Source organism: Botryllus schlosseri, chromosome 16 (genome assembly GCF_051294905.1).
Source record: "Botryllus schlosseri isolate E-star chromosome 16, Bs_hap1, whole genome shotgun sequence".
Classification (NCBI taxonomy): Eukaryota; Metazoa; Chordata; class Ascidiacea; order Stolidobranchia; family Styelidae; genus Botryllus; species Botryllus schlosseri.
Window position 1 is genome coordinate 8,051,966 of NC_137251.1, and position 17,194 is coordinate 8,069,159.

Genomic DNA, 17,194 nt, shown 5'->3' on the forward strand with positions numbered 1-17,194 from the left:
ACTCTACTTAATACCAACGTAGCAATACTCAGACATCGAATATATTGTCCGGTCTGGCCTGGACCGTTAAGGCGTAAGATTATATTCCCTTCAACGTTCTCGTCGAAATTGTTGGCAAATCGACGGAAGATAAGGATTTTATGGGATTACTGTATCATTTGATTGTCCCAGTCGATACATTTAGCGATGCTCAAAACGTCAGTATGTACTTCAGTATTGTGGCACCATGTGGTCCGAGTCGTCGTTGAGCATCGTGTACATCAATATTGGCTATCACTTCACTGAAATGTAGGGTTGGAATTACCTATATGACGTCACATGACGTCATGAGGTTCACGTTCGCGTTCACACAGAACCTTTTAAAAAGGTTCGCGTTCACACGAACCTGAACCTTTCAGAGGTTCACACCATCCCTACTAAGAGCTTTATGGAAAACTAAAAGAAAAATAAATTATTCACAGAATAGAAACGCCAATGCGAAACCGCCGTTTTATGCAGGTTATACATGGAAAACATAAACGTCGCACAAAGATATAATTCAAATACCGATGGTCGCACTGCCGTATAACCTCTGATTCAAAATGTCCCCGGTCTTCAGAGAAACCCGGGTCGCGATTTATGAATAATGAGCTAAACCACATTTACAGTCAAATCATCGGTAATCCTCACGACACATCGCATGTCCAACACCATATTACGACTCAAACAAAAGAAGCTTAGAAATATATTTACTAATATCGTCGTCAGAGCCGCTGTTTTAATGGTTTATAACTGTATTCAACCAGTCAATCATCGTATTTTGCTACTTCCGTATATCAGACATGGGGTGATTAATTCATCATCATCATCATTGGTTTATTAGCAACTTTATCAGTTCAATACACCACAAAAATGCGATACAATGAAAAGAAAGGAAGATGTCGAAGCGACTAGGAGTTGTCTATGGAATCGGACACCCACCTTGGCCTAGGCGATGTAAAGAGGAGGCATGCACACTGAATGAAAGTAAAGAAGATCGTATAGAAAAAGGAAGCGACAAGAAATAGGGCGGCATGTCATGGGAAGCGAGATCGATAGGTCAGTCGTGGTCCGGTAATTTTGAGGATGGACTGTATTTACTGTATTTACTGTATTTATTTATATTTTTTATTATTAATTCATGAATGTAAATCGATTGCGATTACGATTACTTCTGATTCACGCGATTACGATTAAGATTACGACTACGATTACATTGGAAAAGTAATCACGATTACTCACGATTACATTTGTTTTGCTTCTTAGAACTAATCTTATAAGATATATTGGAAGACAATACAAGGATTAAGATGAAAGGCCCCATGAGATAACACCTTTCTTATTTATGTGTCATTTGCCTGTTACGTCATAATGTACTAATTACCCAGCTTTATAGGGGACGATTTATCGCACTTAACGATCTGCATTCTTGCAAGGTCCGTAACTGCCGCTCCCCAACTTCCCAATATGGCGGGGAGCGAGCTCGAAGGGGACTCAAAAGTATTTCGTAAACCATCAGAAATTATAGGGTATTTCCGAGTGACGAATTGCTGTTTTGGTTCTGATTCTAGCTACAACCCGTGTTAACATACTATGTAAACGGATGGTTATGGCGGCAGGTCTAAAAGTTGAGTAAAGAATTGTGAAATAACGATTGACGCCCGTTTCACGTAGGGTCATATTCAATGATCCCTCCAATGTTTGACGAGTCTGCGCACACTCACCAACTTATTGCGCATACCCTGCGACCGTGTCAGTACTGCGCATTTGCGCACGTGTGCAGCTTAGAGGGAACATTGGTCATATTAGAATGACATAAAGTGAACATAAAATTCTACCTTCAACTAAATACAGATATTGCAAGCTGCCGTTACGAGAGACGACAAAGAACGGCTTGGTTATGATATATATCAGCAGCTGTTGATTTTTAATGCGTCGTTGTGGAAACCGTATTGTTTTATTTGACGAGTACAAAATTTCGAAGCTTTGTCCGGTGTACGTAGGCTACGACATATACCTACTGCTCGCCAAGCAGCAACGGTCAAACTGTGTCTAACTAAGCATAACCAAACATCAATACATACGTTACTATTTGAAACTAGGCAGAGTTCTGCGAGGTAGTGGCGTCTGGAGTGTGTCGATAACCTGATAATGCTGATATACACCACGACGGGTGTTCTTACAATCACACTATAATGTACATCGAATATATATTTACTATGTGTGGATACTGCTTACGCAATGACGATCAAAGCTAATACTTCTGACGTAATAATGAGCAGTAGCGTTTGAGAATCAGACGTTTGTGCGATCACTAACTAGGTAAAATTTCTCTTCCTTGTTTACGAATGTTCAGTTTATGTCATAGTCTTCGTACAAATAAAAAGTAATCGTTCTTTCACAAAGAAATCGATTAGATATGAAAGTAGTCGAGTACGATCACGATTACTTCGGATTTTTTTTTGGAATGTAATCGATTGCGATCACGATTACTTGAAAATCCTGTAATCGTCGTAATCGATTACGATTACTAATTGCGATTACTCCATGTCTGCCGTATATATCGTTAGTGAATAAAGGCGTTGCAAGAATGGAAACCCTCCGATCCGTTATATAATTTCATATAGTATCATTATTCAAGTGAAAAAGCATGGGCATGGATGTTGAGTTAACATTTTGGAATCGTTTGACTCGTCCGGCACGCGAGCGATTTGAGGTTTCAATGAAGCCCTCGACGTTAGTCGAGTTTGACGCCCCTGCTGTGTATGTAATAAGTGCTGGCTCTACGATTGGGGGTCCTGGGCGAGACTTCAAGGGGGGGTCCTATAAGTATGTAATCGCAGCTTCTGAGGGGATCCACCCCTTATCGCATCTATTGTTTTCAGCTTAATATTAGTGCGCCGTGGGGAAATGGATTACGCGATGTGCGTATGGCACTATAGCAAGGCTTTGATATAGGCCGGAATGTTGAATTGTTCTAGCTCCTGAGCCTTCTTTTATCATACATTGTCAAATTATTAAAGAAGTGAACCATTAAACTATAGCTCATGCCTTCATGTTGAAGATGAATGGCATATTGCGTGAAATAATATAAAAGCGAGAAAACTGCTGCAGGCTAAATAGACCCACACTAATATGGAAAGCTATCGGATGACATTAGTAATGAGCCAGCACACCACGTCAAGGTTTGAACCAGGTGCTGGTTTAGGTCATATCTATTATTGCACGGTTGCAAGGATAGACTACATCAAAACTAAGTACCTCAACCGCACGTAGAGACTTGATATGTAGATATGAATATAGATATTTGATGATTAACTAAAGAATGGGGCCCTTCGACCAGGGGGCCCCCAGGCGACCGCCCTCCTCGGTCACCCTAAAAGCCACCACTGTATGTAATATATAATAAACCGTGCGGGTAATATTCTATAACTCCCGGTTGTTTTGAATATGAGGACGACGCATTTTGCGATTCAAAATACTCCAGTACCTGATCTTGTTGTCTTAGAAAATTTGTATTGGCGTTACTAAGGTGTACCGGAGAATGGATGTATCTATACATCGCAACTATGTGCATCTTGAAACGACAATGGTTGCTAGAAACAAGTTGTATATGCATAGAGTATAGAAATGATATTTTTGACTACAGGAAATGTAATCTCGATTCCACAAAGAATATTGAGAGATTTCGTCGATGTATCATAAACAAAACGTTCAAAAGCTTGTAAGACAATCTGGATGTCTTACATCTTTTTTACAGTGCACGGGACACACTGAAGACACGCGTGTAATTACTCAATACCAAGTGATGACGCCAGTGCTCCGAGGTATCACGTTTATGATGGCTAGCTGTTACAATACTGTTAGGTCGCCTATCCGTGTCATCATGCTCTTACTAACGACCACGCAATAACGATATCATCAATGATCGGCGAAGTTTGGACATTTTCGTGCATGATAAGGCGTTTTTTCATCGTGATTTGTGATTTACAATTCGAAGTGACAGTTAAAATCGATCTATCACTATCGATCATCTACCTTAGTGGTTGTCAATGGTAGGGCCGCAAATAGTACTGATGTGGGTCGCGGCAGCGCTATAGAGTGATCGTTTATTACACTGGTCGGGAACCTTGTTCGTCCGAAGAGCCATATTGACCCTATATTTTCCATTTGAACTCCCAAAGAGCCATTCATGTCTGTCCGTCAACTATTACGTCACAATTGGAAAAATTCGAAAGCACTACATGGGATTCGTCGTTTGTACCGTATTTTCTCTAAAAACTCGTACTAATCATGCTGGTTGCCCTTATTTGAGTATGGGTGTGCAAAACCTGAGTTACATAGATCTTTTGCAACTTGTATATTTTTAATTGTATTGCACTGAGAGGCATGTCATATTTTTTGAAGCTTAAGACAATTACCATTTAGATTTCTAACAGACGTAAACAACAGTAGAAGTATTTATCTACTTTCTAAACAGTTTTACCCACCTGTCTACACAAGATTTTGAACATTTTTACTACCAAAATCAAGCAGCTTGCCTTTTTATTGTTCGAAAATAAAGTGTAAATGGAGAGGTAAGGCATAGGTGAGGTACGGCCAGGCCATGCCTTACCTGTGATAGCGCAATTCATCGCAAATATCATAATTTATATAACTAATAATAATCGAATGTAATTGTCGCACTGATCCCGATTCGACTTCTCAATTCTCAAAGTATTCGGCGATACGATAACGTTTCGCCACACGCCTACATTTTAACAGCGACTAAAAAGCTACGTTATCAATCAAGAAAGTGGATAGCTATGGCATTGTTTGTAATTTGAATTTGTAATTGTGAATGTCACTTCCACGGTAGTTCATTTCTCGCCGTAGTTCAGGAAACAATGTGTATTCGAAAACTGCATTGTGATACAGGTGCCGCCACGTATCCTACTCTCGTTAATCAATCAACGTGTCGTGCAATCCAAGATTTCGTGGCGGTTACATCGAATTCGAGAGTGATATTGGTCGCTGGCGCGACTGCAACTTGAATTTGAGGATTTTGAAAAGGGGGACCGAGCCCCTAAACTCGAATATGCCACTGTCTTAAACTCTCAAAGACATGTTTATACTGCCACAACAATAATTATACTGGTCGTGCTGAAGATTTAATAAGAAATGGCTGCAATAAAGATAAATTACCACAAAAATAAAAAATTCGTAAAGAGCCATATCTTATGTCCGCTTTCCGGCCACTGGTTTAATGAATTATTCATGCACGTGATATTTGCCGAATCTCTCGCGCAAAAAATATACACCGGCGTAAAGTTTTTAAAACGTGGTTACTAAACTGTGTGACATTTTCGTATTAATATTGCATTCTTGAGGCCCGCGACCTTTACGAAATTTGAAAAGTTGCCCACGACCCGTTTTGAGTTGGCGACCCCTGATATATGGGGTGAATAGCTTATTTTGAAACAACAACAACACGGTGCATCAGAATGCACAACCACCATGTTCCGTCGATTTTAGCATTTGTAAATGCTTTACTTATTCTTCTTCCGAAATCTCAAATCAGAGCGCGTGCCGCAAAATAAAACCTCGCGGGCCGCGTGTTGGTGACGCCTGCTTAATACATTTCCAATACAAGTCCACACTTGACGGCGTTTGGATGCTAGCCGATATATGCAGCACGTGCAAACAATTTGTGTCACTACACGGCCTGATAAAAAAAAGCCCATATTCACTGCCAATGTTCCCTCTAAGCTGCGCACGTGCGCAAATGCGCAGTGCTGAGATGGTCTACAGAACAGTGGTTCCCAACCGTTGGGGAATATAGACGCATTTGTTCAACATTTTATATAGGACAGTCTACATATTTACGGAGACACATGCGCGATTACCGTTACCACTTACCAGTTAACCGCTTTGGAATGTATGTATCGAAAATTATATTGCGTGCTGTTCACAAAAACTCATTTCAACTATGGATAACCAATGATGGCGTCACAAATGCATCCAACACGACCAGTATGACGTGAAATAACGCTAAATTTTACGGGTTACCGATATCGGTTCATATACGTTCCACGTCGCATTCGTGGGCGATTGTCTCGCGGACTGGTGTGGTTGTGTGTCTTGTGTACTCAAACATGCAAAGCTGCTCCGTAATGACAAAAGTTAGAAGGAAATACGACGGTAGTTTTGGGTAGTGCGGAATGAAGACAAAGAGGTTAGGAACCACTGCTATAGAAAGCTCTAGTTTGCAGGGAGATGGTGTTGGTGTTAGACTTGTTAAGGTTAAACCAACGGCATCATATACTCACCTTTGCGAACTAGTTTGTCTTCAGTTGCTGCGTGCGGTAGACTTTAAAATGGGATCGCATTACGAAAGACTTGGACAAACTCTTGGCCTCAGTCATAGAATGCTTGGTGATCGATGGACGGGACAAATCCGGCATGAACATTATTTAGTTAGAAGGGGTATGGTAATAATTCGTTGTCTGGCAAAAATTGGTGCTTCTCGTGGACCAAATATGCATATGAATATATCATCGTTACCAATCTATTCTTTATTAACTTGTTTTATATCTGCATTATCTTGCAGCAGTATAATCATCGATATTTTTAATTCTCATTAACAGCAAAGTGTATTGTTGTGGGTTTATTATTATCATCATTGGTAAAACGAACGAAAATAATGTGACCCTTTTCACGTGATAATGCCTTTTTAGCGCGACAACGCGCATAAACCGCGCAACCGCGCATAATATGATGCAATGATATGGCAGAACGAGAGAAATACATTGGCAGAATGACACAAAAAATGAACGATTTGGTCCACAGAAAAGCAGTTCAATCAGAGGTCACGAACCTTTCTTTGAAACCAAGAGTTAATTCTTGAGTACTGATAATTGCGAAGGGCTACCAATTACACCCATCGTTTTCTCGCGCTTGATTGACTTTGAAATTCAAATCAATGAACAGGGTTTCCGCTCCGTGCCGAGGACTGGGCGCCAAAACGCCAATCTTCGCTTCGAGGCTCGGAAATATTAATCAGATACCCATTGGGAATCCACTGGAGCGACGACGACTAACTCGCACCATTGAAAACCACGTCCTCGGGATAGACTGACCCATGTTCGACTGCTGTTCACAGGGAAACCTTCTCCACTCCGACCTTCAAAGCTCTGATTTGAATATTTGTTACTGTCAGCAAGGGCGACTCATCTGGTCTTAGCGGGCGACCTGGTACCCGCGGACACCGCGTTGGTGACCGCTGTGGTAGATGATCGTAGTTTCGGCTCGGTTTATTAGCAATTTTTATCAGTTCAATACACCACAAAAGTTGCGATACAATGGAAAGATAGGAAGGTGTCGAAACGATACTTGGAGTATAATCTTTGGAGTAGTCTTGGAGTAATCTTTCAGATACACCTTCAGAGGTTTTCTCACTGCATGGCAAGAATTATTCATAAGTGTGTTAAACTAAATAACGCGTGTTAATTCTGTCGCGTATTAACAAAACTTCATTGACTGATATCCTCGTTGCAAAAGTTATACGTTGTTCGTTAATAGTAGCGGTGTCATATGCTTCATATGGAGAAAATTTGATCACAAGATTAGGCCTTATGCTTATGTTCTCCATAGACTCCTGTAGTTTATGATTGTAAATATACGGGAACATATCGATTTGTCATCTGGTTAACTTCATATCCAAAAAATAATCCTGCGATAGACGCATATCTGAGGTTAGACTTCATCCCGCGGTCCGACGATGAGCTGGAAAGTCTACCTACAACTGCCTCAGCATTGTAAGCGGGTATTGGTATTTATCAGTGTTGAAATTTCCTATATTTTTTGCTTCCTCCGTTTCCTCTATCTAACGCACACTCTCAGGACAATGTTTACTTTTCGATATTATATTCGTTGGGATTCCACATGAACATACAACCAAATCTAGTTCGATATTAGATTTCGAGTATTCTCATTACAACTCAACGTCAAATAGATGAGTGACGCTAAGCTGAGTGTAGTCGGCCAAATATTTGAAATTAGCGCGAATGTGTTTCTCAATACTACCCATAATTTCTCACGGAACGCAGACCATTTGTCGGGTATTTATGGGCAGGATAGAGCGTGCATGAATACAACGCGGAGTAATATTATCTAAACTGACACGTATCTTTCCATTAGTGAGACATTATCTCGCCGCCGTCTCAACGTTCCGGATCAGAAGTTCAGAAATTCTCTTTAGTCAACTTTTGTCAACAACAGCTTCACATATTACATCACACATTACACGCTTAATATTTAGACCAGTTACATTATTTCGCGCCGTGTCGACCCCGAATCCTTATTTTGAACATGGAAGTCTTTTAGGTTCTTGCGTTCATATAAAATACGATGGTGAGACATGGAATCGGACCCCGAATACTTGTCTCTATGGTAGTCTGAATTTCGAGGTCGATCAATCACATTACCCTGCGGCCTGCTCACATACTCAACTAAACATGCTATAAATAACATGGCGGCAGACATGACAATGTAAACCTGATCAAGTTTCAAGGCCTACACGAATTGGTACATTGAGTGACAGACATTATTTGTCGGACATTTTAAAACTATGACGAGGCACAGAATTATACATATGTCTGTCGTGGTGATACACGGCTTACTTTGGTTGTTGTGATTTCTTGATAAATGCATTTTGCATTTGAGTATTGAGACGCACATATTCTGGTGGAAATGGGTATAAAGAGACCGCTTCATCAAATAGTGAAATTGAAGGGAAGCTATATTACTTGACTACTCAGGTTAATAAGAAGTCTTTTGTTTGCTGACAATATGGATTGAAACAAGGCACAATGTGCAATCATTGTGACATGGTGACGAGGTCGTATGCTTAGAAATGCATTTCAAATCATTTCATTTTGGGATATTCTGTAGCATCTGAAATTTGTATAGAACCGAAACAAACTTTTCGACTTGCAAATTGCAATTGTAAGCGCTAGAAATACTCGTGTGGGAGTATATAAGTTGACGATCGAACGAAACCCATAATGAGCTATCAATCATTGAAATAGAGATGCTATTCTTAGTATTTGTTAGCCAAGAACACTATCTGTTTATCTAATGATACAAATAGCCTTAAATTATCGAAGACGCAATGCATGTATTTGAATAGCCGGCGTAGACACGAAACAATAATGTCCATCCACTTTCGAGTCAACCATTTGCCGGCTGGCGGGAATAGAGGAGAAAGGTTCAGAAATTTGCACACGCAATCCCATAATTGCTTGATCGGTTACTGAAATAATACTGTGAAAGGAAGCGGAATTTCCGGCAACGGTGCCGAATCTGAATACGGCAGAGAGGATTGCATACACGGTATACGGGAATACAATTTGTGATAAATGGAGGGCTTAAATCTTTAAGGGGTCATAATGATCGCCATTCTATGATGTTCATGGTTATACACCAAGTTGATAATGCTTTACCTTATCATGGTATCCCGTAGCGACAGCAAGTCGGAGCATGTATAAAAATGAGAACTTTATTACCCAGGAGCGGCAACCGTGTGCAAATTTTTGGTATAAATCGATCAGTCTTTAAACCAGATTCAACCGTCTTCAATTCATAGAGTATTAACGATTTACGCTGAACATTGATCTACTCTCTTTCTCCCTCCCTAACATCTTTAGTATATCCATAAAATTTAACACTATAGCAGCACGTCTTTCTTTGCGGTCACGTTAAGTGGCCGATCTCCTAAATTACGTTGCCGCTATTCGCATTCCCGCCCTTATTGTTTGCGCACGTAGCGTAATTAGTATCATTATTACCGATACCTCAGATCAGCGATTTCTCTTAACCTCGTTAATTTCGTGCGCCGCAATTACGAGCTTCCGCTCCGCAATTTGATTGTTCAAGGTAAACGATCTGTTGGTTAGGTGGTCAAACGTCGAATTCATTTCGGCTATGGACACTTGGACAGCATGTATGCAAAATGAAAATTGTATAATGAAGTGTGAACAGGGCGCACACAAGGGGTAAATTGTTCTCCCTAATGCTGCAAAGCTTCTATTTTGGTCATTCTGACGTGATTTTCATGCACTTTGCCATGATGTATATCTAGAGTCGTTTCACTGTGGAAATGATTTTACCTATTCTTGATTTCAATTGTGATTCGTAAAAAATGTCTATTTACAGTTATCAAATCACATTCTATAATAATAGCTGCGACTATTAATTCACAAATCTGCTGAATTATATCAATAAACCCAGCTGGAAATAGCCTTAATGCGTCATTGAAAATTTATCGTATTCGATCATTTTTGATTCCTCGATGCTCTATTAGGTACGAATCCGTACACTCTGATAGCTCACGTCATGGTAGTTTCCATTTGGGTGGGGTGGGGGTAACATACTATCCATCATATCATGTATTTTTGGGTTATCGGATATCGGACGAGCACACTAACATTGTACTCTCAATTCATTGCGGGACCAAAGCGCGCAAATTTCCTGATCTCAACGAGATGAGAATCATTCAATGCTCTGAGTATACGGAGTAATTGGGAATTTTGTAGCTGTTCTGTGATTATATACAGGACATGTGGCGATGCCAGTGGCTCATGTAGCCCGCTACATCAGTCCGGGGTATATAGCATATTATTATCATACGCAAGGCATATAATTTCAACTTTGTTTTTGGTACGGTTCCTTCGAATTACTCCAATAACCGCCTTGAGCACTGGTGTTGTTTCGCTAATTTGTGGTACTTCCCTTCACTACGCAACATCGCTATGCGACACATCCGTAGTATATGCGATGACGCAATGAGCCAGCGATGGAAAGTTAATTTCTAGTTGCCGATTTGCACACTCGATTTGAGCTTTTTTCTGCGCTACGAGCTATATATAAGCGCACTGATTTCTCTGGGATAACATCTAAGCGACATAATCATTTTGAGATTACCCATAACAGGATCTATACACGCTTTAAGGAAAGTAACCGAATCCATTGCTAACATGAGTGCAAGAATATACCGCCGACGAGGTAAGAACACTAGCTATGGAATTGCGTATGTATGTGGGAATCAGGACTGTATATTGCCTGTGTACAGCATGTCGTAGAATTGTACAACAATTCCTGATCATAGCATTTCGAATTAAAATTGATATACCTGTTATTGATGATTGGATAAGATATATATATAATTTGGTGCGTGTCAAGTTGAGTTACACTCTGAACTATATCAGTGTGCATGCGCTGGCAACTTATGTATTACACCTCTTGTCACGCAGAGAGCTCGAGCACCACCGGTATCTCACCATGCCAACAAACCAACGCGAGAATGCTACGCAAGCGCAGTTCTTGCGATGAAGGAAGGGAGAGCAGCTCTTGCGAAGTGTTCGTGGGGCCGTCAATCGCAGAGAACTCGCCTCTCGCCGATGCATTCCTCCACCAGTCATACGCCTCCGCGAGCTTGGTAACCTTCCTTTCGTCTGAATTCATGCATCTCGGTAAGAAACCGAGGCGGTGTTCGCCAAGATCGTCTCGTTCTTCGTCATCATCATCCGACTCTGCTTCTGATTGTGAATCGTGCCTTTGCGAAGCTGTATTCGACATCATCGAGCCTACCACAGTGTGCCCGGAAGAAGTCACTGTTGCTCCCAAAACAACCGTGAAACTCGTGAGAGAAAATACCAAAGTGTGGAACGTGTCTCGACCGGCAGAAGGTCAGCGCATCACCGTCTCAACAGCTTCAGCTAGTCTCACCATCTGGGATTTGCCGGATGACATTTACGTTTTCGGAGTGGAATCGGGCGGCGTGACTTTCTATGTCCACACGCCGTCGCAAGCCGAAGACACATTCCTCATGCTGAAAACAGGCGAAAGCCTGGACGCTATTCAAGACCGGCATAGCGACCCGAGATGTTTCAAGCATGTATACAAGGAAGAGCTTGGCAAGCAAGTTCTTCAGCCCGTATCGGACGACCAGCTAGGTGTAGCGCTGGAGGACGGATATGCGGTTGTCAAGCCGATAACTGACGCCGAAGGGTGGAAGTTGGAGTAATCTCGCAAATAAATTCATTCACGCACTTATGCAATCATGTTTGCACATGAGAATTTTAATGTTCTGAATTTATCACAGATTGTCGATACATAACTAACCGGTGCAACGAGCACTGATTTCGGTAAAGCAACATTATTGACTGTTTCGTCGAAACTCGTCAACCCCATCTTCATTGGTATCATTATTTATAATACTACCTCGCGAATTGTACATTTATATTCTTTGGAAATTTAACGGTAAGGAACCGTTTATTCATTGTTTATTTATTTATTTATTTGTGACATATTTATATTTAATTGCACAACATTACTTCATTATGGATGCCTCAATAAACATTATGTTCGCGGTAGAAAAATCGAGTCCGAGAAAAAGTGTAGGAGGTTAAGTTGGATATAAACCCCGGAAAACGCCTTCAACAATTTCCCCAAGGATATCTCCCGAAATAACCTCCTTAGTTCGTAAGGTCAGAATGGAGGTGTCACCAATCAATAAGATATCAATAATCGTCAGATTATATTATCATCTGATCAAGACCCCACAAGTAGTCAAGTACAATGCGATAAGACACAATGCGATGTAACTATAGCAACACGTGAATCAATTCTCATTGCTTCATACTGTGTCGCATCTTGTATGAACAATTGAACATTTTAACTGAAATTTAGTCCACCATGGCGTATTTCTATCCAACATGTCGGTACGAGAGTTTGACAAGGCTGCGACAGTTTGATAAAGTTTATGACGGTACACTAGCGAAAGAATGCATTCGATAAAAGGGATTCATTCATTCGATGCTGGTCAATGAATTCATTCTACATATTTTGAAATGTCGAATGTTTTCTGCCCTTCAGCGCAATATGACTGCTGTGCCGTATAAAGATTTTTAACGATGTATATCAAATGAACAGAGAAGGTCATGGTCATGGTCATGGAAGTGCTTCCACTTTTCCGGCGTATTCAGGGTGGTTTTTCTCTAGTTGCAGCACTTACTCAATTAACGCAACTTTTCGGCCATACTTCTACGACAGTGCCAGTTTTCAACCTTTTGACTTCGCGGACCCCCCACCCCACCCTTCCGTTCACACACACACACACACACACACACACACACACACATATGATAAGTTATAGTTCAAACATAGCTCAATTATCTTGCAACCGTCACCTGTCAACAAAATGACTTTTCTTGAAAATAACACAGCACTATTTATTTGGAACTAGGGAAAACTTCTATTATTTCAAAGCGAATTCTGTAGCTGCTAAGTGGCCGTGTGCTGAAAAGTCGCGTCGTGGATTCGATATAAACAAGTGCCTAAAATCCATTCCCACAAAGATAAGTGGTGGCGAATGTAATAATAACGCTTCCGGCGATATCTTTGGGTATGATCGCAACGTATGTGGCATTAAAATTAAGAAACAGATTTCTAATGAACATATACCGTCCAGCCTACTCATATCCAGCAGCTCATCTTGAAATGAATCTGGAATATCGGTCATTTATATCACAGGATAAATTTATCTTGACAAACAAATTTTTTCCAAAACCCAAACAAAAGCAGCAACATTTTTGTATTAGTAGGTTATTGGCAATTTGGCAATGAAATCCAGTTTGTGCAGTATAATATTCCATCTCAAACGGCCATTCTGTTTATGTGAGTCATCACGTTTTAGCAGTTATGAAGTGAAACGACATCGTGATTTTTTTCTAATTCAAAAAATACAAGTTAGCTTTCAACCATTTTTCTAATTTGGAAGTTTCGCAGACCCCCAGAAAATGCTTCGCGGACCCTCGGTTGAGAACCACCGTTCTACGACAACCTCACCATATTTTGCTACTTGTCTACTGTTGGCACCATTTACAGTTTTTCATCTAGAAGCATTATGCCCTTCCAATCAAAGAGATAGAGGCAAAGATGACGAAGTCTACGGTCTGTTTTCACAGAGATCTTGTTCAAATCAGGACGTCTCGCTTACGTGATCCTCCATATCAATAATTCGGTTAACTAATAAGACCTTCGTCGACAAAGATGCATCTGAGGTTAAATGAATCATATATGTTTATCTCTAGTTCAGTCTTGACGGGTGCTGATTTCAGGGGTTCAGCTCTAGTTTTAATAGTGTGATATATAATATGATGGATTTGACTGTGACGTGAACTGTAATCTGTTATTTTTAAATTTATGAATTAGGTGCAGTGCAGTGGATCTTAACCTTTAATAACCTGGCGAACCCCATATTTTCGCCGAGTCTAATTATACATCTACATTAGCGTTGCCCAAAATTTGGAAAATCTCAAAAAGGCTGCGTTTTAATGTCTCATTCTATAAGTTATTGAAAAGTCCGACAACGAGCCTGCAAGAATCTCACAGGAAAGTCGTTGAGATTTCGCGCAAATCGTTTGAAAGAAGCTGCAGAAGAGTGGGAGATCCACAAACCAAAGAATCGCGAGAAGACCGGTAGTCGCGAAATCACCGCACATGACTGGTTAATCGGCTATGTTTCAATGATCACGAAAGCAGCGGCTTGCTGCTGACCATAGTCGCTCACACGAGGCCACATGCCACGAGCATGATAGTAAGGTATTGCCTAACATGGAAATGTCTGGCGCATTCCCCTGCGCGTCACCCCAAAAGATCATGGGGTTTGCTGTAATGCAGGGTCCCCAAACTGAGCTATCTCCATCAAAAAGACCTGTTTTCATGTCACAGGCCATCCATTGCTTGACAAATTCGTGAGAAGTAGATCGCAAAGGATACAAATCCTTGAAGCGCGAGGTCTCTTAGCTTTCGCCTGCCTTACTGATTTAAGCACTCATCACATCGATGTCCTCGCTCTTCTTAGTTGGGCATGTTTTGTTCTACGGCGAGCACTTTCTTTCCGCCATTATCATTTATTATTATCCAACATGAATAATGTTGACAAGGCGGACTTGTCCAACCGTCCGAAACCATCGTCAGATGTTCCGCCCTGTTGATGAACGATTGGGTAGAGGTATTCGTCTTTGCATGTACTATCGGTGATACCGACAAAAAAAACCTTGTTTTCTTCTGAGTATTTCAAATTCCGGCTGTATCGAGAGACAGAATTTTTGGAAATGTTCATTTTCCAAACAATTTCACGAAACATTCCCGCTTATTAGTACAAGAACTAAATGCTAGTGTGCAGAGCTGACAGCAGCCTGATTAAAAGCACCACTTTTACATGTATGTAACTGATGTATTGCCGTATGACCAATGTTCCCTCTAAGCTGCGCACGTGCGCAAATGCGCAGTGCTGACACGGTCTCCGCGCACAGAAAATCTAAGTTGCGCACAAAAAATCCGAAATGATGATCTTATTTTTAGTCGTCACGCACTGTTGTCCAAGGGTCTGCGCAGTGAGTTGGTGAGTGTGCGCAGACTCATCAAAAATTAGAGGGAACATTGCGAATGACTGCTGATTGCTGGTGCTGCTCCCGACACCCGAGCTGCATTCACTTTCATCGTCCTTTTCCAATTGCACGGGACGAGCGAATTTGCATTTGTTGCTCATAGGGGTCCTGCTGCACTCCTGAGTATGCTTATCATCATCCGCGAAACTTGTCCTTCAACTTCATTGGCACAATAATTACGCGTAGCCTTCTTATGTACCGGTAGTACACTCGAAGAACTTGCACAGACTTATTTATATAAACCGAACGTTCACACCAGGGCGAGAAATTTATACGCTTTCCAGTAGGGTGGTATCATCGTGAGCCTGTAACGCTAATTTTGCGAAAACCTAGGCGGAAAAGATTCTATCAGACTTGAACAATTATAAAATTTTCAACTTTTCCAAATTATATCAGAATTAGAATTATAGCTACAAAATTTTTTCAAAATTACATTAGAATTAGATCACCCGCATTTCGCTCTAATTAGTCTTATTAGTCAATTAGAATTAACTAGTTGTCCAAGTCTACTCGCGATTCGCGAACGTGTCTGCTCTCTGGCCTCGAGTGGCTTACAAGCCTCCATGATTATGGCCCTATAGTGTCATCTAGCGTTACAGTTTTGGATTTTCGACCTGGTTGAAATTGGGCCGCGCTGTGCCTATCGAGTCTTGTGAGCATTTGAGAGTTGAGAGCAACCAGAGTAAGCGATTTTCCTTGGGAATTGAGCTTGATCGTCCTTGTTGGAGCCACTTGCAGCGCGTTTAAATCTATAAATAGACTACCTTGTGCACGAGGAGCTATGCTAGGGTTACCATACGTCCTTGTTTAGGAGGATTTGTCGTCCTTTGTCAGGAAATTGAAAATGTCTTCCGATGACGCCTAAATGTCCTCCTTTTCGGCAATTCGTCCTCGTACATTCAATAATAGAGGATTGCATTAGTTTTAGAATTCCCATCACTTTCGATAATAGGCAATGTGCGTTTCAAGCTGGAGATAAAATATATTCCAAGATATTCCAGCAAACGGAATATTATCAATATCTTCTTATTTTATTCGTATATTTAGTCACGTCGGGCGATGTAAGATGCGGAAATAATTCAGGCCATGATGCTCATACCGAAACCTCGTATTTTGTGCATATTAGACCGAAAATATACCTTATATAACTTAAGAAACGCACGTAGTTGCTTCACCTATATTTGAGTCAGCATCGGAAATATCCAGTCCTCAAATCAACGCATCGCTCTATCTCTATACAGTATGACGGACAACGTCTGTGCAACAGCATTTCGGTAACAATCCGACAGACTTGGAAAACTAGATCATTCTAGTTGTCTAATTTCACTAAATTAGAGCGAAATACCAGTATCTAATTTTAAGATAATTTGTGAAATGTTTCTATGCTCTAATTTTAATAGAGTACTAATCTAATTTATTGTTTTCCTGGAAATGCCTGTGTCCGAGGCATAACACTTAGGTAGGAATTCTGGAATCGACTTCGGTCGGACTAGAATTCGCAACCCATTGTTGTTGCAACTGTGGATTTATACCACCACGCTATCTCACAACTGTTTTCTGAGCGTCCTGGCCGTGACAGTGACGGATAGTGTCTGGGCCATTGCACGACAAGGCAATACGCCCAAGCCTATTCATATCAACAATATTTTTGAACTGAAATCAATTTCAGCATTTCAAAATGC

At 40.9% G+C, this 17,194-nt stretch overlaps 1 protein-coding gene across 1 annotated transcript; it reads left to right on the forward strand.

The window, feature by feature from the left end:
- Positions 1-10,890: 10,890 nt before the first annotated feature.
- LOC145458541 (uncharacterized) lies at positions 10,891-12,437 on the forward strand. The gene is made up of 2 exons (XM_080336943.1): positions 10,891-11,061; positions 11,310-12,437. The coding sequence occupies exons 1-2, from the start codon at positions 11,034-11,036 to the stop codon at positions 12,080-12,082; spliced, it is 801 nt and encodes a 266-aa protein (XP_080193069.1). The 5' UTR covers positions 10,891-11,033; the 3' UTR covers positions 12,083-12,437.
- Positions 12,438-17,194: the final 4,757 nt, after the last annotated feature.

What these genes read in the sequence shown, in the direction of transcription:
- LOC145458541 (XM_080336943.1), top strand. Translation starts at nt 11,034, where the DNA reads ATGAGTGCAAGAATATACCGCCGACGAG. An exon ending in AAGAATATACCGCCGACGAG is followed by an intron (nt 11,062 to 11,309) that starts GTAAGAACACTA and finishes CTTGTCACGCAG; the next exon opens with AGAGCTCGAGCACCACCGGT.